General features: G+C 45.4%; 2 protein-coding genes across 10 annotated transcripts in view; one reads left to right on the plus strand and one right to left on the minus strand.

Moving 5' to 3' along the window:
• Window positions 1-807: 807 nt before the first annotated feature.
• LOC146198013 (uncharacterized) overlaps window positions 808-27791 on the plus strand; it is a 55539-nt gene continuing 28555 nt past the window's right edge. Inside the window, exons 1-6 of one of the 7 annotated variants that reach the window (XM_084593328.1) lie at window positions 808-1642; window positions 1725-1844; window positions 2171-2264; window positions 3810-4050; window positions 4623-4750; window positions 4939-5016. In XM_084593328.1, coding sequence (XP_084449454.1) covers window positions 1503-1642; window positions 1725-1844; window positions 2171-2264; window positions 3810-4050; window positions 4623-4750; window positions 4939-4980 — 765 coding nt within the window. In that variant the 5' untranslated portion in view covers window positions 808-1502 and the 3' untranslated portion in view covers window positions 4981-5016. Of the gene's footprint in view, window positions 1643-1724; window positions 1845-2170; window positions 2265-3809; window positions 4051-4622; window positions 4763-4938; window positions 5045-27791 lie in introns of those variants that run through there. The other 6 variants (XR_014704936.1, XM_084593331.1, XM_084593329.1 and 3 more) reach the window with 6 other exon arrangements.
• The window catches only part of ninaC (STKc_myosinIII_N_like and MYSc_Myo21 domain-containing protein ninaC), a 145988-nt gene continuing 123789 nt past the window's right edge, over window positions 5593-27791 (minus strand). For all 3 annotated transcript variants that reach the window (XM_084593327.1, XM_084593325.1, XM_084593326.1), the window contains exons 21-34: window positions 27090-27300; window positions 23744-23885; window positions 23492-23645; window positions 22192-22280; window positions 21463-21630; window positions 10925-11193; window positions 10294-10405; window positions 8371-8524; window positions 8013-8131; window positions 7137-7259; window positions 6531-6676; window positions 6116-6228; window positions 5916-6015; window positions 5593-5833 (exon numbers count right to left, since the gene is read on the minus strand). In XM_084593327.1, the coding sequence (XP_084449453.1) occupies window positions 5593-5833; window positions 5916-6015; window positions 6116-6228; window positions 6531-6676; window positions 7137-7259; window positions 8013-8131; window positions 8371-8524; window positions 10294-10405; window positions 10925-11193; window positions 21463-21630; window positions 22192-22280; window positions 23492-23645; window positions 23744-23885; window positions 27090-27300 (2141 nt within the window). The remainder of the gene's footprint in view (window positions 5834-5915; window positions 6016-6115; window positions 6229-6530; window positions 6677-7136; window positions 7260-8012; window positions 8132-8370; window positions 8525-10293; window positions 10406-10924; window positions 11194-21462; window positions 21631-22191; window positions 22281-23491; window positions 23646-23743; window positions 23886-27089; window positions 27301-27791) is intronic.

Genomic DNA, 27791 nt, shown 5'->3' on the forward strand with positions numbered 1-27791 from the left:
CCCGTTGCTGAAGCCCAGCTGAGTAGCGCCCATGGTATCTACCTTGCTATGGTAGCGCCAAACGGGAATAAATTTGGAATAGTCATAGATACAGAAAATTTGTTAAAGGAAATTCAGGGAAAGTTTTCGGAGGTAGGCTAAACGGCGTCAGGACAGAAAGAAATGTTCCAAAGTCTATATTTCACTGCAGAGTGAACACATGACTGAGTGTGAACATCCGGATCCTTGTACATGGAAGGGAAACGAATACTACACTTAAAATTCACCAGTTGCACATCAAACATGATTTCAGAGGCACTGTTCTGGGTTACATTTACTGCAAATGACGGCAGACGTCAAATGACGGGGAGTGTGAATTGGAGACAGCAGAAAAAACATTGTTTGAATCGTGAGTCATTCCCACCCAAAAGGAAAGGAATGACTCGAAAAACCCGCTGAAGGAAGACGACGCAAGAAACTCCGCAGACTAATTCATAGAAATCCCACCTGCAGTACGCTGAAACCCATGCAAGCCTAATTTCACCTGTATGAGACGGCGCGAGATCATAAAACTGTCGACACGAAGTAGATCCAATAGAAGATGTCGCGCTGCAGTTACAAGTAAATCTCGTCTGTTAATGCAATGACATTGCAGTACGTGCTGTGAACGAATCCTCAGAATGGATAATACACTAGCAAAAAATTTCGCTATAAAATCTGGGGTGTAATCAGGCAGGTGAAGTCACACATAACGAAATACTTCGACTGTATTAATTTTTTTTTATGTGTTACCCAAGCTAATTAATTTCGAAAGATTACTATTTACATGACTTTCGGCATCCGTAGTCAGTCACATTGTTTCAAAGGACGCAACAGATGCACGTGAGGCAGTTGCAGTGCCCACGACCTTTTTATATTTATTCTGCCACCTTTTGCTACAAATTGCTCCAGCCGAAATTGATTGATTGATTAAAACTTTATTTTCCACCGATTTAGGAGGCCCCCTACTCACCGCTCCTGGCACGCAGGCCTGAGGAACGGGGGCCGAAAGCTTGCGCCATGACGCCCGACCTTTCAAAACCGAAGCGTCTACGTCATCTAGTCTACCAGCGATGCGAGGGTGCCTTCTTGAATTTTTTAATAACATTTCACTATAATTTTTGCGTGAAAAAAATAACTTGTAAAAAAAAAAAAAAAAAAAAAACCGTCGCGCTCGTATTCTTGTCTTGCGCCGTTGGAAAAGCGAAACCAAAACGCAACGGTGGCAGCACCGGCAACGCTTTCGGATACTTTCGGCAGCGCATTTCTCTCAGGCCCGCTGGCGCTGGCTTTCGTTTCGTAGCATTCGTAGCGCGGGAACTTGGTAGGAGCCGTGGACGTTGGGTTGCGCTTGAGCTGTGCTGTGTTGTGTTCGTTGCATGTGAAGCTTGGTGGTCATTTGTAAGTGGAGTGAACATGCGACAAACGCTTTTGTGTTCAACGAACTAAGTCCCGCGACTTCCAGAGAGCGGGTTGTTAATGTAATGTCCGACACTCGGCGTGCATCCGCGGAGTCGTCAGGCCGTTGCGCATCGGCAGCCGTGGCCTTCGTCTTGAAGCATTCGAAGGATGGTATTGTACCCCTCTGCACCAATATTGCCATGCTCATGGAAAAGCAACACAGGTAGAGTAGTCTTGCATGAATCAGTGCTATAGTGCTACAACATTTAAATTGTAATGGCTATGCGTGCTGTTTACATTTGTAGACTTGTACAGGAGAACGAAACTTTGACCAGAGAACTACAAGCTTGCAAAGCGATGTTCGCGCTGCCCTTGGGCAATGGAGAGGTTGCCGTTGATCGATGGTCACAGCGAAATGAAGCATAGTAAGTTATTGCATTGCGTTACCATAATGGGTTTTAGAAATTGTGATTTTTGTTCTGTACCGCAGAATAACAAAACTGTGGTCCTAGATATTGCCAACAACAATGCTAACAAATTCCTCCCCCCCACCCCCCATCTTCTTTTTTAGCTCTTGCCCTTCTTTTTTTAGTTCTTGACACTGTTGCATTGATTTGTGTACACGGTACTTAGTTCATATATCTTTCGACTGTTTTTTTATTTTTATTTTATTTTATTATTATTATTATTTTTTTTCACATTTCCTTAGTAGACCACAGCATAATAGTACGCCTTGTTCTCCTGCCTGCAGTTCCGATATTGTGCCAGTAAGGTACACGAAGCCGCCTGACATTACCTCGCCTTCGCGATTGAAGAAGATTAAAGGGACCATTGACAAGCTGAAAGTAAGCCTTAACTTTGGCCTGCCTTTTATTAACATATAAAGGGTGACACCACAAGTGATGTTCTTCACGTTAGGTACAAATTGCACTTGTTATATATTGGAAGCTACAAAATGCCTCCTACTGAAAAGAAGGCACTTGTTCAGAAATATCAGTAATCTAGGAATAGTTTCAATACTAGCATTTTCTCTATCTTTAGAGAATGCACAATCTTGTCAATAGTGGAATTTTGGAAGGAGGCTGACAGGTCCCTAATGCATGGCCAACAACTTGTTAGCATGCACAAGTCAACTTGAATGCATATAGAATACATAAATGTATAAGCTTCTAGAGTAGTTGCAATAGTGAATTCTGTATGTATCAATAAAAAATTTTATTAATTACTACAGTGACCTTCAGCCAGGTGGTAAATGCAGTTATAAAACAAGTGGAAAGGGCATACAGAGGAGGGGGTCCTAACCTGAGTGAACCCTCAAAACTATAATTCACTTGATAAGTACAAAGGTTTTTACCTCTATGGCAAAAGCTGAACAGCTCCAGCCCAGCGTCCTAAAGCAACTGTCTTTATTTCCAGCGCGACAAAAACGCCAATCAGAAGTAAAATTATACCGCTTTCATATAAAACAAATGACTACCGCTTCACAGTTCATGCTATGTAAAGTTTATGCGGAAGCACAGGTCAAAAATGTATGTTTAATGAATATGTAAATTATTAATGCAATGGGTAGTCAGTTCGTGCTCATTGATTGCGTAGCCATGCATGTAACTCACGCAGAATATGTACTATGCTTGTTGTGTTCCTGTCGATAGCCATGGCCGCAGGTGCGTTTCTCATTTTACAGTTAAGTAAAATCCTAATTCTATGTAATATCTATATTCTTTCTTGGCATTACATTCAGGCATGGAGCTCCAGCTACACTCATAATTAATGCCCGCTTGTCTCACTAAATACAAGGTTAGCAAGTTCATGAAATCATAATAAATGTGTAACACATGTGAGCATTACCAACTTCCACTAGTAGTGCTTCCAAGCGCACTCTGTATTTTTTTTTTTAGAAGGTAATCTATATTCAAAAGAAAAGGAGTTGTACTTATCTGCATAAGATGAGTTATACATTGCCCTTTGGCAGCTGGGCGTCACATTTGTAAACCTGCTCAGGGTATGAGGAACATATTCAAAAATTGAAAAAGGTAATGCAGCAAATTGTATTTCAACTTTTCACATGCTCTGCCATTTAGTTACTGCATAAAAACTTCGTGGCTGCTCACCCTCTGCTGCTGCCTGTTGTGACAGACAGGAGACTTTGTAACAAGAGGAAGAAATGGTATACATTGCATATATTTAATTTTTTAGTTGCATTCATAACTTTTTGTGCATTTGATTACATATACAATTCAGGAATTTTGTAAGACACTTAGCACACCAACCTGTAATCACCCCCAGTATAATAAATGCCAGTTTTCACTTCTTTAGTTATGCAGTAGCTCATTACCCATTAATTGCTCTAATTATACTTCCAAATGATTCTTTTCCTTCTCATCAAAAAGGTTTTGCAGCAATTGCATCAATTTGGAAAGACGTGGGTGCCCTTAGATGATTGCCTATGTGAAGCTTGCACATCTTTCCAAGGAACCAAGGCATCAACAAAAGCACTTACCTTCAACCTCCTTGATAAAGGTCATACAGCAGTTGTTCGGAGAAAACTCGTGGGGAAGATATGCTATGTTGGGCACCTTGACACCAGTGCACCACATTGGATTTGGGTTGGCCTTGAACTGCCCGAGCCTGGTTAGTATGCGCTTGCACAGCCTTCAGCTGTATTCAGTTGTATTCTAGTGCTGCTTAATGCCATTTGAAGGAGGCTGCATTTCAGCCAGTGAACGCTATTATTATTTATTGTGCTTAATGAACACTATCACATTTTTTGACAAGTGAGAAGTGTAAAATTCATAAATATGTTGCAGAAGCTAATTTTTACCTGCTGTCAAACATTGTGCTGTAGGTAAAATGGGGGATTTGCAAACTGTTGGAGCTTTTGTTTACTTAATATCATTAGTTCAGCTTGTGCTTGAAACATAATGCCGTAAGCAGAGTTTGGTAATTTTAAATTTAGAGGTCTAAAGTTTGGTTGATAAGGTCATTCATTTCAGTAGAGACAAATAGAAAATGCCTGCATACTATGCAATGGCAGTGCACATTAATGAACAAAAAGGTGGTCTAAGTTTACCTAGAGCACTCCACTTTCTCATAGCTGGCATGCGAGCACTAAGCACCATGTGCCTACCTACCTGTGGGGACCATATATATATATTTCAGTGTGACCAGAGCTTGAAAGCTTTATTCCTGTTTTTCATTGGCAGTGGGATTCTCTGACGGAAGGATTGGAGAAAAGATATACTTTGATTGTCAGCCACGTCACGGGGCCTTCTATAATGTGACAAGTGTTACTGCAATAATAGAAGAAAGCAACAATGAGGTAAACCTACATGTAAGCAGCACATGAAAAAATCTGAAAAATACATATGTACACGGAAATATCACATATTTATTGCAACATAGTTTCACATTCTTTGAAAATGTTTTTTACATGTATTGTACAAGTTGTTCTATATACATGTTTCCTTGTTAGAAACTATCAATAATTAACACAGTGCAAATGCACTTGTTTTTCCACAGGGAGCAGAGATGATGCTTCAGGGCCCTGAGAATCTCTGTTAGGTACATTTCTGCATCTATGGACTGCTTGAATAGATGTTTTTCCTGTGTAAGAAACTTCGCTTAAATCTCTTCATTCCTTTCTGCGATATTCATTCACTGCATGGGCCACATATTTAGATTACTACTTGGCTTGAACTTGCGAAAGCTGCCAAGTAAGAGCATAGTACCAATGTCAGTGGACGTACAGCTGATATTTGGTTGCCTCTGTGGTTGTCCAAATATGCACACTTTAAGTGCATGTATAATACTGGTACTAAAAAAAGCTTATAAAGGCTGTTTTCTTTATCACAGATACACTGTAAATGTGTGCTTGCATTGCTTCTTGTTATTTTCTTGTACTTTAGCTGCATTGTTTCTTTACGTTGTAGCTACTGATTTAATGGCCTTTTGTGAGCCATGAACCAATGGTGTGGCACTGTACTCTCCTGCTTGTTTTTTACTCTGAGCAGGAGCAGTGCTTAGAATCGAAAGTATGGTTTGTGCACTGCACAACACACAGTTTTCAGCACAAGGTAATGGGATTTAGGGACGGAAGGGGAGAGACTAGTTGTCCTGCCTAGTGTTATCTGGGCTGGACCAGACCTTGTACACTGCATGCTGCTGTAGTGAGGCTCATGTGACTGAACTTGGCGATGACAACAAGCCCTTGCAACGTTTCAGAGTCTCTGTAGGCGCATTGTCAGTCTTGCGCAACAGCTTCCGGAAGTCAAACACACCGGGGGTTTGCCTGTTTGGTGATGGCTTCGGTGAGGGCGGAGGCTTCCGCAGGATCTTTTTGAACTGGTAGGGACCTTGGTTTGGGTCACTGTCTTGAGCTGTCGGCATGTCTATTTGAGGTGGAGTGGTGGGCTCTCTGTAACAAGGAATTCAGTTAGGCTTTATGGTATGCAATTTACTGAGCGATATATTCTGAAAAGTGTGTTGGTTATGCTCACATTGTTTGATTCTCTTTGAGTGAGCCTTCTTGCCACCAGGATTCAACTTCAACCATTGTCGGCCGGGGACCACTGCTTTGATTACTTGAGTTTCCAGAAGCTAGAAAAAAAAAATATTTTGCTGGAGAAGGTCAGCTTGCCTGTGTTTTACTCTTGATGGTATTAGTAAGCACCCATTTTCTGCAAACTGCGATGCCTACCTGAGTTTGAATCGATCTCGTGCTGCCTCCTCTGCTCCATGTGGATTCCATTAACTCCACTGCGAACTTCCCTTGGAGCTGGCTTCACAGGTACTTCTGCTGCCATTTTTTTCCTGCACACCAATAGGGTTTTAGTTTGCTAGTGCAGTAAATCACGAGAATAGTCAGGTTTACTACGGATGTCAAGAAACAGAAAACAAAAGATATATGTTTGCCCTAGAAGTGTTTACAGTTTTCATCTGTTTACTTTTGACAGCAGCTGTACACTAGTAAACTCTCATCGGTGCTATCTGATTCACTTATAACATATTTCCTTAGTGTAACGTGTGCATTGTAAGGTAACCTATGATAAACAGATCGTGCTGTGGTCACTAGTTTCAAGAACTTGCTTGAATATGTACTTGCGTCAATGTACCTGTCTTCCGCAGGAAGCTTGTGTATGCATAAGTCGAAATTGTTCAGATGGAGCGGTTTCTTAGGTTGCGGCCTTTGCTGATGCTGGTGCTCTTGGTTCTTGCAGCGCCCATTGATTCTCCTCTCACTTGGTACAGGTACCTCATCCTGCATTGTTATAAGAGCAGTTGACTGACGGTCATTTATAACTTGGAAGCTTCAAATAGACACTTTCTTTTCTGATAAAATGCAAGCATAAGATCTTCTATAGTAGTTAATTTAGACTACTAGTAAATTTGATTGTAGAGAAGCAGTGCAGACATATATAGCTGAAGTCTTCGCATTGGCAAAAGAGCAGTCATGTGACAGTCATTAAAAATCTAGAAGTTTCAAATAAGATACTTGCTTCTCTGATGAAATATAAGTATGAAGTACATTTATTGTAGTTGATATGACCTCCTAGTAAATTTTATTGCACAAAAACAGTAGAGACATATATAGCTGACGTCTTCATCACTAATGCCAATACATCTGAGGTTTTGATGTAAGCCTTGTAAAAGACTTGTACACGCTTTGAAAGGCTGATTGCTTGAAGATGGAGCATTTAGACTGAAGGCTTCATTCTTACCAGAATGGTTTCACCATTCCTCGGCATAGGCACGTGGTGGCAAGTCATGATGATTGGTGTGATGTTGGTGTTGGGGTGCGCTTTCTTTAAACATCGGTTCCTGCTGCTTGGACAGTGGTGCACCTACAGAAGTAACATACCCAAATTTTGTTCAACACAGACATTTAAAAAATATATAATATATATCTCCTTGGATTTTTACAGTTCTATCAAATGGTATGTTTGCTGTAATTTCATGAACAAACATATAAGCTGTTTTATTCATATAGTGCACTTAGCACCTGGGCACTAAGCCTGTTTAAAACTTCTTTTACTCCCCTGTATTCACAAAGTAGCATCTGAAACATATAGAACAAGTTAAGACGAAAATAGAAATGAACATGATCAACTTTCCTGATTAGTCCACATGGTAAAAAAAAAAAAAAACAGGCATAATATATATCTCTTCGAACTTCTCCTAGGCTTCTGCTAGTTGCGTTTATGCCATCTCATAATGAAACAAGGTGTTGTAGCTTGAATGGTGCAACTAATGCCTTATAACATGCTGACACCAAATCAACGCTGCATCTGCTTTTATATCAGGGCCTTTATGGAGCAGTGAGAGCTATGCCCTCACAGGTAGAGAATGCATCATTCCACATTTTTCGAGTAGAATGGGAAAAAGATGATGGCTGCACAGTATGAAAGAGCACTGAACAAGGGTTGAGGGAACCCTCAGTTTGCAAGCTCAGCCAACATTTCAAGTAGGGGACTTGTTTTCACTGATTGCGCTGCTCATACGAAGACAGGTCCCCTTGTCGAAACGTCTGCTTCACTTGTGAACTGAGGCTCCTCCTCAACCCTTGTGCAATGCTCTTTCACGCCACATATTTGTACCTTCTGACAAAAGTCCAGTATCTTGAGGCATTTCCATGTTGATCCATTGGGATCAGCAGACCTGTTGGCCATCTTTCTTCGGTTTGCTGCCTCCTTATTTTTCTGGATCTTCATTTGACCTGCAGTGTTAATAGTGCAAAATCACTATTAGTGCTTACAGTGTAAAATCACTATTAACACTGAAGCTCAGCACTATGATCAAGCAAACTGAATACTGCAGTTACGAACTCCTACATACAGGCAGAATTACTGTCATTTGGTTAATGTTAGTTGGTCTAAAAGCAATTTCAGAGTGCAATTCAAGCCAAGGATGTTATTGTCATTCAGTCTGGGTAGAAAACTATGGACAGAAACTTACACCTCTGGGCCACCAGCGCAATGGCAAGTCTCCTCTTCTGCACATAGCGTTTGGCAAGCCACCTCCGGACAGCTGACTGTGCAATGACAATCTTGCGTATTTGCTGCTCGTAAAGTCGAGAAAGGTATTCCACATGGTAGTACTTTAGGAATACCTGCACAAAGGTTGCGGCACAATGCTTGTTACAAACTTCATCATGTTGATACATATTTTTTGATGCGGGAAACACGTTACCTGGGAAAGCATATCAGAACTGCCTAGTTATCAGAAATGTTATGTTGAATGAGGTACAGAGACATTTATTGACACTTTCACTTCAGTGTCGAGAAACACTTCTTGGCATAAACTAGAAGTCAGCAGCTTGCTAGCGCTCTCTACAGACAGTGGATGTTTGTCTGTAAACAGCTTGGGGGGTACCTTGTGTTTTGACGGAACCAATAAAAGTGCAGCTGGTTGTGAGCGGCTTTGTCATGCAGTTGCCTCTCTGCTTCGTTTTCCCAACAAGAATCGTGACAGTATGAACAGCTCCTTCTTTTACTTATGGCGCAATTCAGTTCGCACTTGCGTTGTGCTTAATGGGAAAGAGAATTGGCAGCACGTCCGGTCCCATAGATGGAAACGATGGACTGGGATCACATTCTCGTTTTCGGGTGCATCTCCCCATCACAGCGTTGTATTGCGGGGAAGCCGTTGCGTTGGCTTACTATCTTCGCGTTCTTACTCTGCGCTGTTTTCCAAGGAGATGTTAAAATTCCTCTCCTCTGGACAGTCAGAAAACGGTTTCGCTGCAGCCTGTACAGTGCTTGCGCCGGGTGCACACGACAGTCGAGTGACAATATTGCAGTGCCCAAAGAGCCCAAAATGGAAAGGTCTTATGGAAACCGGTTTCGCTGCAGCTTCCACGGTGCTTGCGCGAGGTGCACAGGACAGTCCAATGAACAATAGACAGCGCCCAGGCAGCCCAAATCGCAAAAGTCTTATCCAGTGACCAATATGGCAGAGTCTCGAATGCCCTATGGCCCTAGGGCACTGCGAAGAAATCGCCGAGTTGCTCTTTCACTTGTTTTGCCAAGGTCACCGGGGATAATTTGACCTTCAGCCGAAGAAGCGCCAGGGGTATGCCGTGACGTCATACAACGTGATGCGGCACAGCTGCTACCGCTGCGCCGCGCGCCGAAGTCTGCCTCGACAGCTGTGGTCATGACTTGATCAAACGGCTTACTAACAAGAGTGACGGCGCAGGGACGGAGGTGGCGTATCGCCTCACCGTCGCTGTTCTGCTCGCCAAGTTCCGCTATGGTGACCTTTACTTTGAATTAATTGACCACAGCAAACTACAACACACTCAATATTATAACTCTCCTTGAGGGCTATAACCGGTCTACCGGGTATACACACATAACGGAGCTTCACAGATTCGCCCAACTCCCACCAGTAGATGCCCTCATTGCTACACATCGAGCCAATCATGAAACTCTCCTGCTACACACATCCAACGGTCATCGTCATCCTTACTCGCATCTTTGATGAAGTAAATATTCACTTGCTCATATTGGATCAGAAACTCTGGTAATGGATCCAAAACTCCTTCCGACCAGCACAAGAAGGCCTGGCAGAGATCACCGGCAACGCCATGCACTTCATATACAAGACCAGCACACCGGTCTCCGCATTTATACCGATGCCATCCTGTACTATGCTACGACGACAACACTGGCATCATGTTTAACGTATACCGTATGTGATAACGTATACCGTATTGCAAGCTTTTTCTACAGTATGTGCAGAACTGCAAATTAACGTGTGTGACGTGCATACTCTAATAGCATACCGAAGAGCTTAGTGGTCAGAGTGCTGGTATGTATGTGTCGCACAATATTGATCCTTCTGGAGTGTCAGTATAAAGGATAAGCAGATTCTTGCCTTTGACTTTCCTATGGCATAGTCGTCCATCTTGAGCCGCACGAGAAGTTGATGGCATGTTTCTCGATTGGGAACGACCTTCTCATCAAAAGAGAATGCCAAAAAGCTGTACCTGCAGTTGGAGATAAGAATCATTGTAAGAGCAGTATATATTTTTTTCCAAAGCATTTTTCAAATATTGATCACAATACAGGGCCGTATATATGCTGGAAGATGACCTTTTCGAAAAAGTGTTGGATCAAAAGCAAACATTGCCACAATTGCAACACTGTGGTTCTACAAAAGGCAGCAGAGAATGTAATGTGTAATGAGCCCAACATCTAGCCAGTACTCCTTATAGCCTTTTCTGATGAAGGTAATAAAGCCTGATGAGTTGCTTGAGACCAGATCTTCGTAATTTTGAAAAAAGAAATGTTAAAAACTCCCTATAGGCCCGACGCTCAAACTTTGTTTTTTGATTGGCCAAATGTGAGAGTATGCCATGTAGCTTTTAGAAAGAAGAAAACTCATTACTTCCAGCAAGTTTTAGTGCACGACGGTTTGAAAGCCCTGCGCAGATGAAAAGCTACACATTTTGCATTTGCCGGCTGCTTAGAAGATGGTCGAGCGGCAGAGAAGATTGTGTGCTCACCTCTTGAGCAGCTCGGCGAAGGAGTATCGGTGCGAGAAACCCTGCTGTCGGATGTAGATGGTCTCGAGGACGCCCGTGTAGCGCAGCTGGCAGAGCACCTTGTCTCGCGAGAAACCCCCGGCCAGCCGGTAGTCGTTGGGCTTAAGGCAGCGCACGAAGTGGGGCAGCCCTGCGCTCATCTTCTGCAGCAGGTCCATGAGCGAGAAGCGGAAAGAGGTGCTGGTCGTCTGCAGCGCTTTCGCCTGACTCACCAGGCTCTGCGTCGACAGCTGCACGAAAAGGAAAGGGCACAAGGCGCCGTGGACGCGCTCTTCACATTCTCGATCAAGCAAAGAGAGGAAAACACCACCCAATTATCGTTCTTAATCAATTGTAACTATTTCTGGGTATGCTGTCATTTCTTCTACGGGAAAAGACGTCTTTATCGTTGAGAAATTGCCCTGCCGCGGTGGCTGAGTGGTTATGCGCTCGACTGCTGAACCAATGACTTGGATCGAATTCCGGCAGCTGCGGCAGCTTTCTATGGAGGTGAAAAGCACGGCGTGCTGTGCGATGTGAGTGCGCATCAAAGAACCCTAAGAGGACGAAATTTCTGGAGTCCTGCATTGGGCGTCCCTCATATCTGGAGTCGGTCTGGGACTTCAAACCGTAAAGCCAAACTTACTGTTGAGATATTTGAATTCAAAAATTTTCCTGCCACTCGATCCAGACTCGTGACGTCTAAACCGAAAAGGACGCAGTGATCACTGTTGACGCAGCCTCTGGGATCCGTGTTCTAAAGAAATTGCACCAAAACACTAAATAAACTTATTAATCGTCCAGGGATGGCGCCACATTACTTTTTTTTAAGGCGAAAATCTTTAGACTCGTGGGTGTGCGCAGAAAGTGCCCGTCCGCAGATGGTGTCACACGTCCCTGTCGAAGAATGACGCGATTTAGTAAAAAAAAAAAATGGCTAGAGGTAGAGGGTGAAAAAATGTCGATGTGCAAAATTTCGTTGATGTGGATTAAACAATTAGATCCAAAAACGCCAATTCGACGTCGAAATTGTGCAAAATGCGTAAAAACTGCAATAAAATACGTGCCAAAAAGTTGCAAAGCTTTAATGTCAGGCCTCGTCATTGTGCTCGAAAATCGTCAAGAGCAAAAGAGGAGAAAAGTAGTAAAAGAGTAAAAACAATCACTTCGACGGCTAAATAGCCATGGACATCCCGATATAGTGTGCAAACGTAAAAAACAGCCTCGGACGTCGAACTTGTGCAAAATACATGAAAATTGCGCAAACAATGTTACAAACCTTTAACGTAAGGCGTCATTGCGTTGTAAGGTTGTGGAGAAAAAAGCCACTAGGAAAAAAGTTAGGGGGGGGGGGGGGGTGAAACACTTTAAGCTCCGACGCGACAGCGTTAATTGCTCCCGCAGTGTGGCTGCTCTCGGAGATATCCTCGATCGCATGCGTACATGCGCTTTGCTACTCGACTACACGAATGCCTTAAGTGCATCTCGTATAACTTCACACATCATTAGCATGCATTCTTAAGTTAGCACATTATGTGAAAACCCAGCGACCATAGATATGAAGCCTCCGCTGTAACCAATTAAGCAGTCATACCGCGGTGCCTGCGTGTGTAAAAAAAAAGAGAAACCCGAATTGGCAGCTGCTTCCAGCTTGGCCCTGTCACGTGGTCTCGTGATGTCACACAACCCGTCGACCAGTCAGTGCCCGTCCGTGTAATCCACAGAGTTTCTTAAGCTGTGCTGCCGTCTATGGGCGTTTACATGGAGTTTCCAGACGGCCAGCTCAGCCACCATGGGCGCTCAAAGCATCATGGGCCAGAGAGCTACCGAGTGCAGAACTACAACTTTTGGCCAAAACTAATGCAAAGATAAACGTTGTTCTACCGTAAATAATGTCCTAAGATTGAATATTGTGACTATAAGTTACAAAAAATTTATCCAATATAAGTGATGGTTCTTTCTCCTATTGGCTTAGTTTTGAGCAGCACAAATACCAATATTTTGCACTTACTAGGCAAACCTTAAAATAAAAAAAAATGTTATGAAAATATTTATCATTGTGCAATCACTTAAGGAAGTTTTTAGTGGCATTTCGGGAAACAGAAACCATTTATTGGCGACGTCTGCCATTTATTGGCGCCTTCGCTACTATAACTTTCGCGGTCTATGTACGCGCCTTCAGATGATGATGATAACGAAAAAGAAACATCGCAGTAACGCCACTCCGTGCACCCGAGAAACGCCAACTGCCCCGCAACAAGTAGCACACCGGCCCATGATTCTTAGCGCGCCCATGGTGGCTGAAGTGCAGCGCCCTCAGCTTTCCCTCTAGGTAGTGTAAGGAACTCTAGGGTGTAATCTGCCAAGTATACCACATGTCAGAAGCGTGGTCGTGATTTTTCGCTCACAACGCCGATGCCGTTTTTCTGCAAGACTGCCCTTAACCCCCCCTACTACGCTTTCCTTCCCCTGGAATCCATTTTGTTACCCTAGGCGACCATCGGTTGTCCTCTACGCACTACACGCCCTGCCCATTTCTTCCTGATTTCCACTAGAATGTCATTAACACGAGTTTTTTCTCTGACACCCACTCTGCGCGCTTCCTAGCTCATACCTACCATTTTTCATTCCATAGCCCTCTGCATTATCCTCAACTAAGTAGAAGCCTTTTCGTTAGCCCATGTTTCAGCACCATAGGTGAGTACGAGATGCAATTGCTGTATACTTTCCTCTTGAGCGATACTGGTAAGCTGCTAGTCATAATCTGCGTGATCTTGGCAAATACGCTCCGTCCCAATCTTATTTTTCTAGTTATTTCCCTTTCATGGTCCGGATCTGCGGTTAGTATACCTATTCTAAGTAGACATGGTCGCTTACCCCTTCCAGTGCTTCGCTAACTAACGTTCAATTACAGTTCTTAAAAGTATGAACATGCGCCCCCTACTCATCTTCTGTCGCGTTCGCAGTCGTGTAATATTGGTAGCCTCGTAGACGCTGCACTTCATCTCATCGAATTATGTGCATGGAGCTGAAAACGTGCGGATACGCTTCTATGGGGTGAAATCTAGGTAGAGCCGCAAGGCGGCAATTTCACACTCCGTGCAAATTCTGACTCGTGAAATTCCAATAAGTGCTTTTCGATGATAAGTACGATCGCAGCGAAAAGTGATGAACTAAGCTTGGCAATGCTAGCTCATATTCTCGTTCGTACAGTCGAGCGCGATTTGAAGGTTATCGCGCGAGCGTCGACCAGCCTTTCACTTCAGGCACCTGGCGGCCGGTTTTGGAACAGGAAAAATCATGATTTCGCACTCTTCTCTCCCTCGTTCGCTGTTCCATACAAAAACCATCACCCCCGCGACAAATTCACTGCACTTTCTCTCTATTCTAAGCTTTACATTTGTTGATATAAAGTGTCCATTTTCAGATAATACCGAAGAATACGTCGTGCGCGCTACGATCACTGCCTGTTTGCAGAAGCAAGAAAAAAAAAAAAAAAGGAAACTGATAGCCCAGCAGGGAGTGACGGCTGCTGAAGGAACAGCAAAAAGAGTGAGGGAAGCTGGCTTGATGCCTCCCTCGCCTCGGCAGAGAATTCTGGGCCATGGCGCTGTTCACATTTTCGGTCGACGCTCGCGCGATAACCTTCAAATCGCGCTCGACTGTACATTCTCGTTCAGGCGGGGCCATCCTAGCGACTTCATCAGAGACGGCAGTTCCCGGAAGTTACAGGTTCGCTTTTATGCCTTGTCGCCAGTGGCGCTTTCTCTATATGCCAGGCATTACGCCCGCGGCACCTCGGTCTTGCGACACCTTTATAATCGGCTTCTCACTCGGTGATGAATGATAATGGGTTGACGTGTGATGTGTGACTCCGGATCAAGATGTTTTCGGGTGTCCAGTCCCCTTCCCATCTAACAACGGTAACTTGGTGCTGCCTACGCTGACGTCAAGCCTCCCGAGCGCGACAAGCATCCCTCGCAACCGGTACCACTGCGGAACTGCGCTTCTGCGAAATACACGCGTAATTGTTTTTCAGCTTACATTGCTCCGGCCGCCCGCAGAGGATATATGGTTCGGCTCAGGCCTGGTACTCCCCTGATGGGACTGGGACAGGTGGGTCACCGCTGCTTGCGGGGGCCAGCCTGCCACAGAATTTTTATCTGTTGTAGGCCGTCATTGCACCTGCCACCATTTTGGTGGTGGATGACTGCTGTTGTTGCAGCGCGCGTCTTTCTCTCCCTCTTCCTTTTTTTCTTCTCTATTTTCTCTTCTGTCTGCACGAGGCAGCGGAGGTGGCTCAGCTACAGAGCCAGTAGCGGGCCCGTGCATTTTCTTTTCCTTCTTCCTACAGCCACAACAACAACAGAGGGTAACTTGACTAAGCTTCCTCTCTCGCCGAGCACTTTCAATCGCTTCCGAGTTGCAGACACTCACCCGGATGGTTAAGACACGTGCGCGCTTCCATCGAGCGGCCGTGGTTAAGATATTAAGGCACAAAGCTAGGAGCGAGATAGCCTGAGTGCATGAAACGCGTAGCGGCACTCGTGTCAGCGATAACATCCCTCTCAGCCGTCCCCACCACCGAGAGCTTGACTATACCAGTGCACCCAACAGCCTACGTCAGGACTGCGGATGGGCCAACAAATGAAGCTACGAGTGCGGTCCGAGTCGAATCGCGTGGTGTCTCCTCGCCATTTTGCTCGCACCCGTGCGTGGTTTCCTTTGCGGACCGTTCATTGCCAATCCACTGTCGTAAGCACGGAGTAGCGCCGACACTGGCGCGCTACAATGTATTCGGCATAGGCCCATTCTGCTACACGAGTGCCAATCCAGCGTCCGGCGTTAGCCGGAGTACCCGGGTTCGAACCCGACCTCGGCGGCTGCATTTCGATGGAGGCAAAACGAAAAGGCATTCGTGTGCTGTGCGATGTCAGCGCACGTTAAAAGACCCCCAGGTGGTCGAAATTACTCCGAAGCCCTCCACTACGGCTCCTCTTTCTCTCTTTCCACTTTCAATACCATCTTCCTCCCTTCCCTTACAGCACGGTTGATGTGTCCACAGAGAACATGAGACAGTTACCGCGTCTTTCCCTTCTTATAAATCAATCAGGTCCCTTTAAATAGAGGTAAAGCCCCTTGATACTTTGAAAGTTACGCCAACGATTGAACTTTGCCGCCGCCGCGCTACCTCCTCGCCTCCTCCTCGCCCCATGCGCGCCCCTCCGCTGAAGGCCGGCTCTCCGCCCGATTTCCTGAGCGACGATTGGTCTCCCTGCCGTTGCCATTGGAAACCGACGCGCGTCCGGCGTTTTCCTTGTGTTTTCTTTTTCCTTCGCGCCATTTTTCCCCCAGTCTCGGCGAGCGAATATTGCGCGCTGTGCTTTTATTGCAGCGTGCAAGCTCTATGCCGTGCTGTTGTGCGTACAACTGCAGCAAGCGACCTGAAGATGGTTATGCGGTATTCATGATATCTCAAGGCAAGCGTGACGGCTCGCGCACGAGTCAATGGATTCACAAGATTAGTCGAAAGACGTTTATTCCTAGAAACAACAGAGTTGTTTGCGACGTCGAGTGCCTTTCTCACTCCCCGTAATAACGCGTCACCTGACGCTGCGTTTTTTATTCCTGCTTGCTGCTCAATATTTTTGCGGCGGCAGCATGTTCATTGTATAAAAATAAGGTTGTCCTCTGCAGCATGCTGAATATTCTGCGAGGCTCCAAGGCTCCATCATTTAACACGCTTCGACTTCTGTACAGTGAGAAACAGGGCACTATAATCTGCTTTTTGCTGTCAGAAATAACTGGAAAATTACAGTCTCTCGATTGCATCTGTCGCGATTATGCTAGGATCCCTGGCCTCCTTCACTAAAAATCAAAATTCGGGCTTGTAGAGGAGCTAGCCTTTCCAGCTTTTACTTGTAGTGTGCGTCGGTTACTCGGGAGCATTGAATGCTGGCCCTGAAATACTGTTTGGCAAGTAAACCCGAGGTATTGCGGGTAATCTGCACTAGTTAGGTCGTATAGCATTTTTTTTTCAATTCTTGAATGTGTCTTGCCATGCTTCGACGCACGCGTGGGTTAAAAAATATGCGTTCGTTTTATCAGGGATACGGCCAATGTGCAGGAGGTGTTCATATGATCACACACTTCTCTTTGACCATGACTACTAGGCGTTGGCAGGTTACCTTCGCTTTGAAAGCTGGAGCTCTAAAAGCGCGATTCCGCGTATTGATTTATTGCGAGAAAAGTTATCCCATCGATGTCAAATCAGCCGGAATCATTGCATCAATTTTCTGTATTTACGAAACTTAAACAATCAATGATGATTATAGTTATTATGTAAAAATAGGGGAACATTTTGCGAGCAACAATTCTTAACACTGTAACATATTACTCATTTCAATTGTATGCAAGATTTTTTTTTCACCTAGCCTGAGTAATTATCTCATCGCTCTATGTTCTAGCTACATTTCACTGAAGACCAGCTTGAGCCGCCAATATTACACGAACTCAAAAAAAAAAAAAACAGACCAAACGCAGTTCCATCAATTTTCTCTCACCGACCTGTCCTGAGGTAAAGGAAGCCTCCTCGACAGAGACATGAACCTCGCGCTGATAGTAGTCAGTTATTTCTGTGGCTTGCTCTTTTCCCACCTCCATTTATGAGAAAACAAGAAAGTATACGAATTAAAAGTCAATGTATAGTTGTCTCGTCAGATATTATGAGATAATAGAGATATGACTGACAACGTAAGTCAATGAAAATTGAAGTATATCAATGGGTCATGGGACGGCATCAGATTAAATAGTGATGGTTATGAATAGTGATAGGTAATGATGGTGACTGTTACGGATAATAATAGTAAATTATAGTAATAGTCCCGGATAGTGAGGTGATAGTGTTCGTTGCGGATAGTGACAGTTACGATAGGTCTCTGGCATTAGTAGATATAGTGATAGATAGGATAGCGATAGTTAATGAATTGGCAGTTATATGCTTTCTCATTTCCGCACGTTGAAGACCTATGTGCACCTTGTAATTTTTTTATTTGATTGTTGCGTTCAATGAAATCAAGCTCTTTTACACAGCGCATGAGACCACAGCATGCTTGCCCCAGAACTTCAGTGTATCGGCAATAGGGCCCACCACTTCTCCCAGTGTACCCTGCTGTCTTTTAACCACAAGCGAAGTGAGTGAGGGGCCACGTACTCATAAAATTATTTAATTCCTCCATCAGCATCATATCAAGACTGCCGTGGCAAACCTGTTCCTTGCCTCGAAGCAGCAAGGAACAGCTCAAAATTTGATTTTATACAAAATTAACTAATGAACGCAGATTATCGCGGATCGCTAACTAGCACAGTGCCATTACACTTGGCCTAAGCTTTCCAACGGTATACGGTTCGGTGTTGCAGCTAAAATTTAGATTTTAATTGCAATTTACTATAAATTAATTTGGCCCAGTAATTGATTGAAATACATGTACAATTAACCAATAATCCAATCTCATGGTTGATCACGTGACATATACTATGCTTAGAGAGATAGCTTGACAGTAGCGAAATAGACTAAGTCCTGCTTTAACCTTCTCTAATCTTGAAGCTCGAAGCACCAGCCTGGATCGTTTTCTGAAGTTTTACCGCGGTGACAGATTTCACGCTCTAAAAAAAACAAACATAAAGTCAGAGGCAGTACTAGATTAAGTGCACAAAGTAAAACCTTATCATGAGACTTAAAAAGTGTCTGTAGCACAGAACTCGCCTGAAAGCTTTGTTTATCAGTATTCCCCATTGAAACAGTTCTAAGAAGAAAGCAATCAATTCATGAACTTTACTATAGGCATTCTCAATGCTTTTCTCGCAATTTTTGAAAAATTTTGTGCAATCCTGGAGCGCAGACCTGGCCCGAAAGCTCGCGCTTCACTCACTGCTGCGGCCGGCCGGCGGGCGTCAGGGGGAAAAAGCGTGTCGTGCGCAGCGCTCGCCGCCGCCGCGCGAGGAGAATCGAGGAGGAAAGCGCGGCGCGGAGGAGAGTGTCGCTACTTTCAAATTATCAAGGGACTTTAAATAGAGGCAAATTGGTGCGCCACCTCTCGACAGTGTTGCGAAACGAAATGCCTTCGAGCTCGACCCCGCGAGCGTCGTGTACTACGGGCGGAGAGCAGACGGAGTTGTAGCTTTGCGCGTCGCCTGCTGGCCGGAAAACGCACGTGGAATCGTGGTCATCGTTGCGCGTACGCCAACCTGTATCTTTTTTTAGTATAAATTTTTAAGACAAAGCACCGTCAGCGGCGTTTTTATTTTGTTGTCTGCGTTTTCCCTTGAGAATAAGTCGATAGCGACATGCAGACGACGAACCGCGCAGCGAGATCACCAGTACACAGACGGTATACGGCACGCATCACGACAGACGTAAGAGGAGCGCTTACTGTGCAGTTTCTTTTTCTTTTTTTTTTTAATGCGAATGGTAGGGTAGCCGATGTGTTTTGTCGTTCGCTGGAAATAAGGGTACGGCAAATGAAACAAAAAAAGTCCCATTGTTTCGGCCGCCATCTGATTCAAGCTTTTCGAGCTGTGGAAGCGGAACATTTCCCAGTTGGCCGAGCATTAACTCAAAAGCAGAGGGTATGTGCGTGGCATTTCAATGATAAATTTCTTTCCCTAAAATACTACATCAGCTATAAAGGGAATGTATTACTTGGTGAAGAAAAATGAGCTGAGCTAGTCATGGGCGCAGTTCCCATCGTATTTCAGCAAAATCAAGAACCCAAAGCTGTTGTGCGCTCATTATCAGAGGGGAATCTTGAAATGACGCTTGTAGTGCACAACACAATATTAGTCTATTATAGCGTCCTAGCTACTCGCTGTTCTAGTATGATAAGTGAACTTCAGTGCACACAGCAGTGGCCGGTTTCTTTTTTCTGTTTTGGAATAAATAATCTAAAATATTCACAGTAGCTTTGAGCGACGGCTCTGCATTAAAGTACTTTTTCTGCGCTGTGTTTTCACATGGCCTTGGCAAGACTTAACCTCAGTCATTTACAGCAGTACCAAGTTGTTCGCTTCGCGGTGAGCTATCCACCTGCCACCGATGCTGCACCTACAACGTTCAGCTGCGGACATTTAATAAACACGGAGATTACGCCTGCGCTGTGTGATTCCAGCGCACATTCAAGAGCCCTAGGTGGCTCAAATGGGTCCAGAACCATCTACTTCGGCCTCTGTTCGCCTATGTGCATGCGCCGCAGACAATGCACTTGACATCCCGTACCGTTTTTCTGATCATAATGCAACGCTTCCATCCACAGGACGCAGGAAAAAACACCGATACGTGAACCGAACGCGACTGAAAGAGATATATGCCAGCAATGAGGCAAGCAACAGACATTTCAGTGCAACTCGAAGATGCAGTCAATGTGATTTCGAGGGATATATTCCCGCGGCGATGCAGGCGGTACTCAAGTGCAGCGACAAGAAGCAGACGACAGACGTGGCGGCAGCACGAAACCCCCGTAGTGGTTGCGCGGAGAGAGTTCGGTAGAGGGGCTTTTAGTCGGTTACATTACAAACACTGTAGCAACATGTAGGCTCCCTAGTCGGTGATAAATCCTAGCGCCATCTATCGGATCCGCCACCAAGCTTTCTCCGACGTAGCAAAATTTCGCCCTTCCCGACAGCGGAGCCGGCGCTCCTGTCTATCTTACTCCGTTGCTGCTGGGAAAAAAAGGTGACGCACAGGCCCTGTTAAACTCTCGGTGATGACGTCTTAGCTCGACTCAGCAGCGATACGGATGGACGTGAGTGATAAAGGGGAAGATGCACTGCACTGCACTAGTGGGGTTTGGAAAGCGCTATTTAACACGATCAGAAACAGTCAAGAATCTTGTTGCTTGCCTGACTTTGAGGGTGACCTCAGGGAAAAAAAAAAGAAAACGCTTCGGAACGGATTCGAACTCGATAATTCCTCATGGGAAGCGAGCACGGAGCCTCATAGCTGTCACAGTCGATCACCCTGCGTGTTTAAATGCCACTTTCTTGTGCTGCACATTGCAGGTCTTCGTCGTCATCGTCCACCCGTGCGCAGTATATATTCAAACATGCGAACCGCTATCTCATTACCCTGTTAAGATGCATGTTAAGCGATCCTAAAGTTTTCATAGCGCTTTGCCACTTATGTCCCCAGTCACCGATTTCGCCGATCTTTGCCTGAAGCCGACTCGGATACCTTTTCTTTGCTTTTTCTCTTTCGATTGCTCTAAGTGAAAGCGTCCCCTCATTTTCTCTCCCTACTGCTTCCCTTTTTTGTCTTTTCGGCACCCATCTTATCGTTCTTTACTGACTGCCTCGATCGGCGACCTTGGATAGACTCATCCTTGCGACGGCTCCGTACAACGGCTCACTTCGTGAAAGACAGCGCCACTGTATCGGCGTATGCACCATGTCGCTAAAACGAGCTTCGTCTGTCACCTGAACAGTCGGGATTCCGCAGTTGACGGAGGCGATATAGAGGATCTTACGTTCTGGCAGGCGTACTGCGAGGGCGTGTACAGCTGTCCGGTCTTGGTGAGCGGCGACTGGAACAGGGTCTGCACCACGGGCAGCTTAGATTGGCGCAGTAGCTGCACGATCTCCGTGGGCAGGAAGTTGCGGTTCTTCTCCACGAAGCAGCGGGCGTCGTACAGCACCTGAACAAATAAATACGCGGCGAGATGCGATGCTCCGAGGACAAGATGCGGGAGGGTATCTCACACAAACGATTCGCTGAAACTTTTAGTGGGTTATCTGAAAGGCAGCTCTGCGAAACGCCAGAACGCCACTAGGTTCTGCACGCGGATTCCTGGTATCAGCCGAAACAATGTGACATTCTCGTACGCACAAAAATATCTGTCGCTTATTGTATACTCAGACACTCAGTATGCAGTACTGGTGATATGGAATACAGGCGCGAGTAGAGGTAAATATGCGGGACAAAGGAAGCTTGCGCAGGACAAAGGAAAAGCAAAAGCCGAGTAAGGATTTTTTGTGCATGTGTTACGTATACATTAGGCCGAATCGGAGGCCTCGTGGTAGTACGGAAGCTGATGAACAGCTACTGCTGCAAGCACTGGCGTAAAAACGAGCTAAACATTTTTTTTATTTCAGTGTTCCTTGTTTTGCGATTTACGCGACTAGCACCTCACAGTACTACTTAAGTAATAAGTTCGTCTAAACTCTATGCTAACAAAGTTAGACAAAGACACTGTTACCTTTCCAGCATGATGTCTGATGGTGAACTGCAATGCGTTAGACTTTGGTCGGATGTAGTACTTGGACTTGATGTTGTTGTGGAATTTATCTGAAAAAAGAAGTGTAAGTAAGATTGCTCGGCTTTATGATGCGAGGCGGAAATACTCGGACAGAAGAAAGTTTTAACCCACGCCTTTCAAAAGCGCCACATAAAAGAAAATAAAAAACAGCCGGCTATATATCGCGTTTCTTTTTTTCGCTTTTCAAGAGAACGGGGAGGTAAAGCTATTTCGAGGATGGGTATGTGTGTGGCGGCTGTGTCTTGATGGAGATAAATGCGAAAGGGTGGCCTCAAAAGTGAAGGATGCTCAACATATCGCATCGCCTGTGGCTGTAAAGCGCATTTTTTCAAGCGTAATACTGACAAGAAGCTAGAAGGGAAGCGGCTGTGCAGGGCGCGCGCTCATCGCCAGTTGAGATTTGTGCTGTTTTCCGCTTTCTTCAGCACTTCTCGTGCTGTCAGAACACTGGTCGTACCGCTGGGCGAAGCAAAGCTCATAAACTTGGAAGTCATTGAGGCCGGTCAGAAAGGAGAGGTAGTAGTCACACGTGACAGGGATGCGCGTACGTGAGCAGCTCGTACCCATGTCCTGCTTCTGTCTGTCGATACGGAAGAACGGGTTTTCTCATTATTCATCCAGGACAGCTCGTGCCACGAACGTGTTCGCATGCTTTCCTGTTGCGGTCTGCTGGATACCATAATATGTCTTTTCTTCCTACTTTTTAAAATAACTTTAGTCTGCACGTACTTCAGAAATAACCTGCGTCATTCTAATAGGCTTTGGAAAGGACCTTCCTCGAAGCAAAATATACATGCAAAATATACAGCGCTCGTCCTGTGTACTTCTCTGTCGTCCTTGTCTTAATATGCGCCATGTTTTCAAGACATATACATGACATTGAAACTTTACCAGAAAGGTACTTATACGCGTGAAACGACATATTCGCGTATTATAAGGCGCGACAGTAATGAACCTGAAGATAGATTACCAGTCCAGGGACTTAGGGGAATGACCCACAATAGAAAGAATTCAGACGAGGTAATAATTATATTTAATTGGCTTCGCTCAGGTGGTTTCCAACCATAATTACTGCCATGTTATCAAGTTCTCGGCCGTACAGGCTTGCCGCAATGAGATGACCGCTCCTGAGTATCGTTTTTTTTTTTTTTTTTTGCTTGAAAACAGCTATAACAAGCTCGCGGCAGCCAGGATGCATCGGCACCGCGGTATACGTGGCGAGCACGTGCGCGGTGCTCACCGATGAGGGACTGGTCCGTGGCACTGGGAAAGTGGCTTTCTTCGTCGAGCAGGGCCAGCAAGCCCAGTGGCCGGCCCAAGAACATGTCCAGCACGGGCCGGTTGTCGCCGAACGACACCGGCTGGACGCTCAGGCCCTCGTTCAGGTACTCTTGCTGCACACGGAAGCGACATGCACGCACGGAACGTCGGAAGGTTGCCAGCACATGGGCCCACCGTGGCCACATTAATGGGTCGCCCCCGCAATGCTCACCTGCTCCCAGGCGAATACGTGCTGGTTGAAGAAGAACTGTATCTGTTCATTGGCGATGTTGATGCACAGCTGTTCCAGCGAGTTCTTCTGTAGGTCCTCGAAGCCGAAGATATCCAGCAAGGCCACAGACAGTGGAAGGCCACTAAAGGGATAACGCCACGAAGTCAAGCACCTTGTCGTGCTCAGCTGCCGCAATACACTTTTAAGCTGTGTAGTAATCAAGAGCACACGTTATATAGGACCATCTTCACCTAAGTGAGCGTTAATGATGCCTGAGTACTCTTGACGAGCGTACAACGCTTGATGCCATCGGTAAACGAAAGCCCTCGGAAAGGTCTCGAGTCTATTCGTCAAAGTGAATAATTTGGTGCCCACAGACCCGACCTTGTTACTTCTTGGATCGTCCGCTATCCCTGATATGAAAAAATTGCCGACGATTACGTTACTTCCTAATGCACAATTTGAGCGCAGCTCATCAGCTGTTTCACATTTTTTGATAGATTGAGGTAAAGATTTTGAGCAAGACGTGCATGTGCAATTACAGAAACGTGTTTTTTTTATTTTTCACACATATTCGCTCAAGAAACACTCCACTAACAGTTCTTGACAGTCTTGAAGGAAGCTTTGTGGTCGGAGAAATGAAGAGAGCAATAAAGCAATAAGGCCCCAGCGGCGACTGGTGGTGGCAGGATCGCACGCGCGGTCGCCGCCACGGCGGAAGCGGGAGGGCGGGGAAAGAAGGGAGGAGCGCGCGCTGCCCCAGCTGCGGAGCAGTTTACTTTAGGACAACGTCGACGACGCGAAACGCAGAAATTGGCGCCAAAGTGCTGCGCTCTAAAAAAAAAAAAATATATATATATATATATATATATATATATATATATATATGTATACAGACGACTACTAAACGCGCAGTGAACAGGATAAGCGCAGACTCACAGCTAAGTTTATTTGAACAAACATAAGAAATATATACGGATCAACAAACAGGCACACCTGCCCGGAATTGCAAGAGAGTGAAAAAAATAATAATAATAAAAATAAAAATAAAACCCACATTACATTTCATGTTTTATATAGATACAAAAATTCCTACTTCATCAGAAGAAAAAAAAAAAGGGTGATAGGTGCATCAGCCAGCCTTCTGTCTCCCTTGCAGACTGTGAATTTTTATATCTAGGTAAGACATGAAATGTAATGCGGGGGTTTTTGACTCTCTTGCAGTTCCGCGCAAGTGCGTCTGTTTGTTGGTCCGTATATATTTCTTATGTTTGTTCAAATAAACTTAGTTGTGAGTCTCCGCTTTTTCTGCGCATTACGTGTTTAGTATTCGTCTCTTTTAGAGCAGTGCATTATTTCAATCATGCCTCTGTACCAACTCGCCCAACTTTCTACCTTAATCCCTTATTTGTGCCTTTGTTATTTCACGCGTACTCATTAGCATACGCTCGCAAGGTACCACATTGTGTCAAAGACCGGGTGCTATTGATATAAAGCCCCGCTTTAACCAATCCGTACGAACGTGCCGGCGTGCCCTAAGGATCCAAGAGTATCGATGGGTTCGATTTCCGTCTGAGAGGAGCTAGCGTAGGTAGCAGAACATGCCAACGGAGTTATATCACGTCGTATCGTGACGTCACAAAACCTGTTAACCAATCAGTGCTCGGCCTCGTCACCTGTCAGAGGTGACTTTTCGCTCGAAGCCGACGCCATATTTTTTTTAGAAGGGGCCTTTAACGCCATCTTGATATTACTCTTTTTTTTTCTTGGTGACGACATCGCTTTTACCCAAATGATTTCTGTGCGTCAGAGAGATCATGCAAACAAAAGTGGTGTCATGTAGCGGTTCTAAGAATGATGAACCGATGAAATTAATTGCTGCGTAGTAGCCTTTGGACTAATGTTTTGCATGAAACAATGCCACTGCAAAGTCGTAGCTGTTGTTGCTGTTGTTGCACTTCCAATCTTCTCCTACTGCCGTACCCCCAACAACACGCGCTGCTATAAGGTCAGTGTCCGCGCCTTATGTTAGTTTGTATGTGAAATGAAACGCATATTCTACTGCTGTATTCGTGCAGCACTTTTTTATGTATGGTTGAATGGATGACACTCGATCAACGACGCTCCGTCCAATGCCTCGTTCTGTCAAATACGCTGCGCATCGCCTGAGATGTAAATAGAACTAGGAGGACGCTTAAGCTTCGCCTTAAGATTATACGGAAAAACGCCTTTAAACCGCCTTTTTAATTCCACGAACTTTTATTCTTGTATATTATTCACTTTTAGTTATTACTGTAACATCAGTACACATCCCTAACAATAGCGAGATTTAGAATAGGGGGACCCGACTGGTTAGGCGTGCGCTGCATCCTTTGAATAAAGGGCCAGGGTGCGGCAATCACTCTATGCATGCGCACTCCAGCCCTGCTATCACCCTATTCCTTTACCCATAGGGTCCCCCAAGAACAGGTAAATACAACAGGTTAGGGGGGGTATAAGCTAATAACGGAGCGACAGTCTGCTGCACCTTTCAACGCAGCATTCCGCGCGTGCGCATTATCGCCCCGCTATTAGCCTATCCAGCCTATCCCCTTCACCAGTTGGGTCCCACTCCCTCTAACGCGATTGCTACCAGCGGCCCCTCATGGCAGAGGGTGTATGGTCGAACCCAATAACGACAAATTTGCTTTTAATGAAATACTTCGATTTACCGAAATACCCTGAATTAGAGGAGTCTTCTCGCCAATTTTGGATTCGCTGCGAACCTCCCCCAATTCGTCAGTTTTATTTAAAACTTCTGGAATGCTCTTCGGTCGCCGCGTTACGACGGCGACGTCGGGTTTCAGTAGACCGAGCTCCTTACGCTTTATGCAGCGGCTAAGCGGGCACTGTCGAATGAAGTGCGTCCGATCGCGACCACCAGGTATGCGGCAATGAACGCTGGAGCCCTAAAGTATATGCAAAGCTTCCGGTCGAGGACGCCCTATATGTCCAGGCCCTTATTGCCTGGTTCCTTTCGAACGGTGCACTGAGCACATCAACAGCGTTATGCCCCCTATAGGTTACGCAAGTGCAGGGGCGTAAAGCGCAAGGGTGCTGCAGCTTCTCAATGTGTAAATGTGTCTGGGTGCCGTTAAGGAGTTTTTTGTGCATTTAATCGCCGATAATATTTAACATGCATGTTGCTACACGATTTTAGTTTTCTTTTCAAGGGCCCGATCTCCTCAGGGACCGCATCCTGTTATGCGGAGTTGTAATTGTCCGCGCCGCACGTGTCACTTGCTAGAAGCTTCTGAATTGGGATATGTAAACAGAGAGGCAGAGGTGAAGATGAGAGACGTCTCACATGGCGATGCGTCCCAGCGCCAGATGCCTGTTGATCTGGTTGACGATCCAGTCGAAGAGACGCGCGTACAGCGCCTTGGCCATGGCGTCGCGCGCGCACTCAGCCTCCTGCGCCGAGTTGCAGCGCGTGATCACCTCCCCGCGCATCACCATGCTGCTCGAAGTGAGCGCGTCCCGGAGAGCGTTGCCCTGCAGGCCCAGCAGCTGTGCCACTGCGAGGGCGCAAGGAAATACACGTGCGACGTCTCTTCACGTGTGCGCGTGGCACGCCATAAAGATCGCAAGAGGCTATTGTAAAAAAATTTGCCCCGTGGGCGGGCGATTAAAAGAATAAAAGAAGTCATCAGCAGGAGAAACGGTGGTAATAATATTAATTGTTAGGGAAGGAAAACCGCAGTAACTGTATCACTCACGACCCTCACCTTGACCCCGCAATGAGGGAAGAAGTGAAGGAAAGAGGAACGGTCCCAGTGGTAAAAGGCTGCAGATTAATTTCGACCAGCTTCGCCTTCGTCGAAATGCGGAGCCAGCGGCCGGGATTCAATCCTATCAAATCCAATTTATTTTAGCGTCAATAGCCAATGCCTGGGGCGCTGCGTATGATGAACAAAAGCCATCACAGTGCTTGGCATCCTCCACTGACTGTCTACTTGACAGAGAGCGGTGCGGGAAATAAAATCAATTCTGCATACTTCCAAAATAT

Source organism: Amblyomma maculatum, chromosome 2 (genome assembly GCF_055883805.1).
Source record: "Amblyomma maculatum isolate TAMU_Amacu chromosome 2, ASM5588380v1, whole genome shotgun sequence".
In the NCBI taxonomy this organism is placed as follows: Eukaryota; Metazoa; Arthropoda; class Arachnida; order Ixodida; family Ixodidae; genus Amblyomma; species Amblyomma maculatum.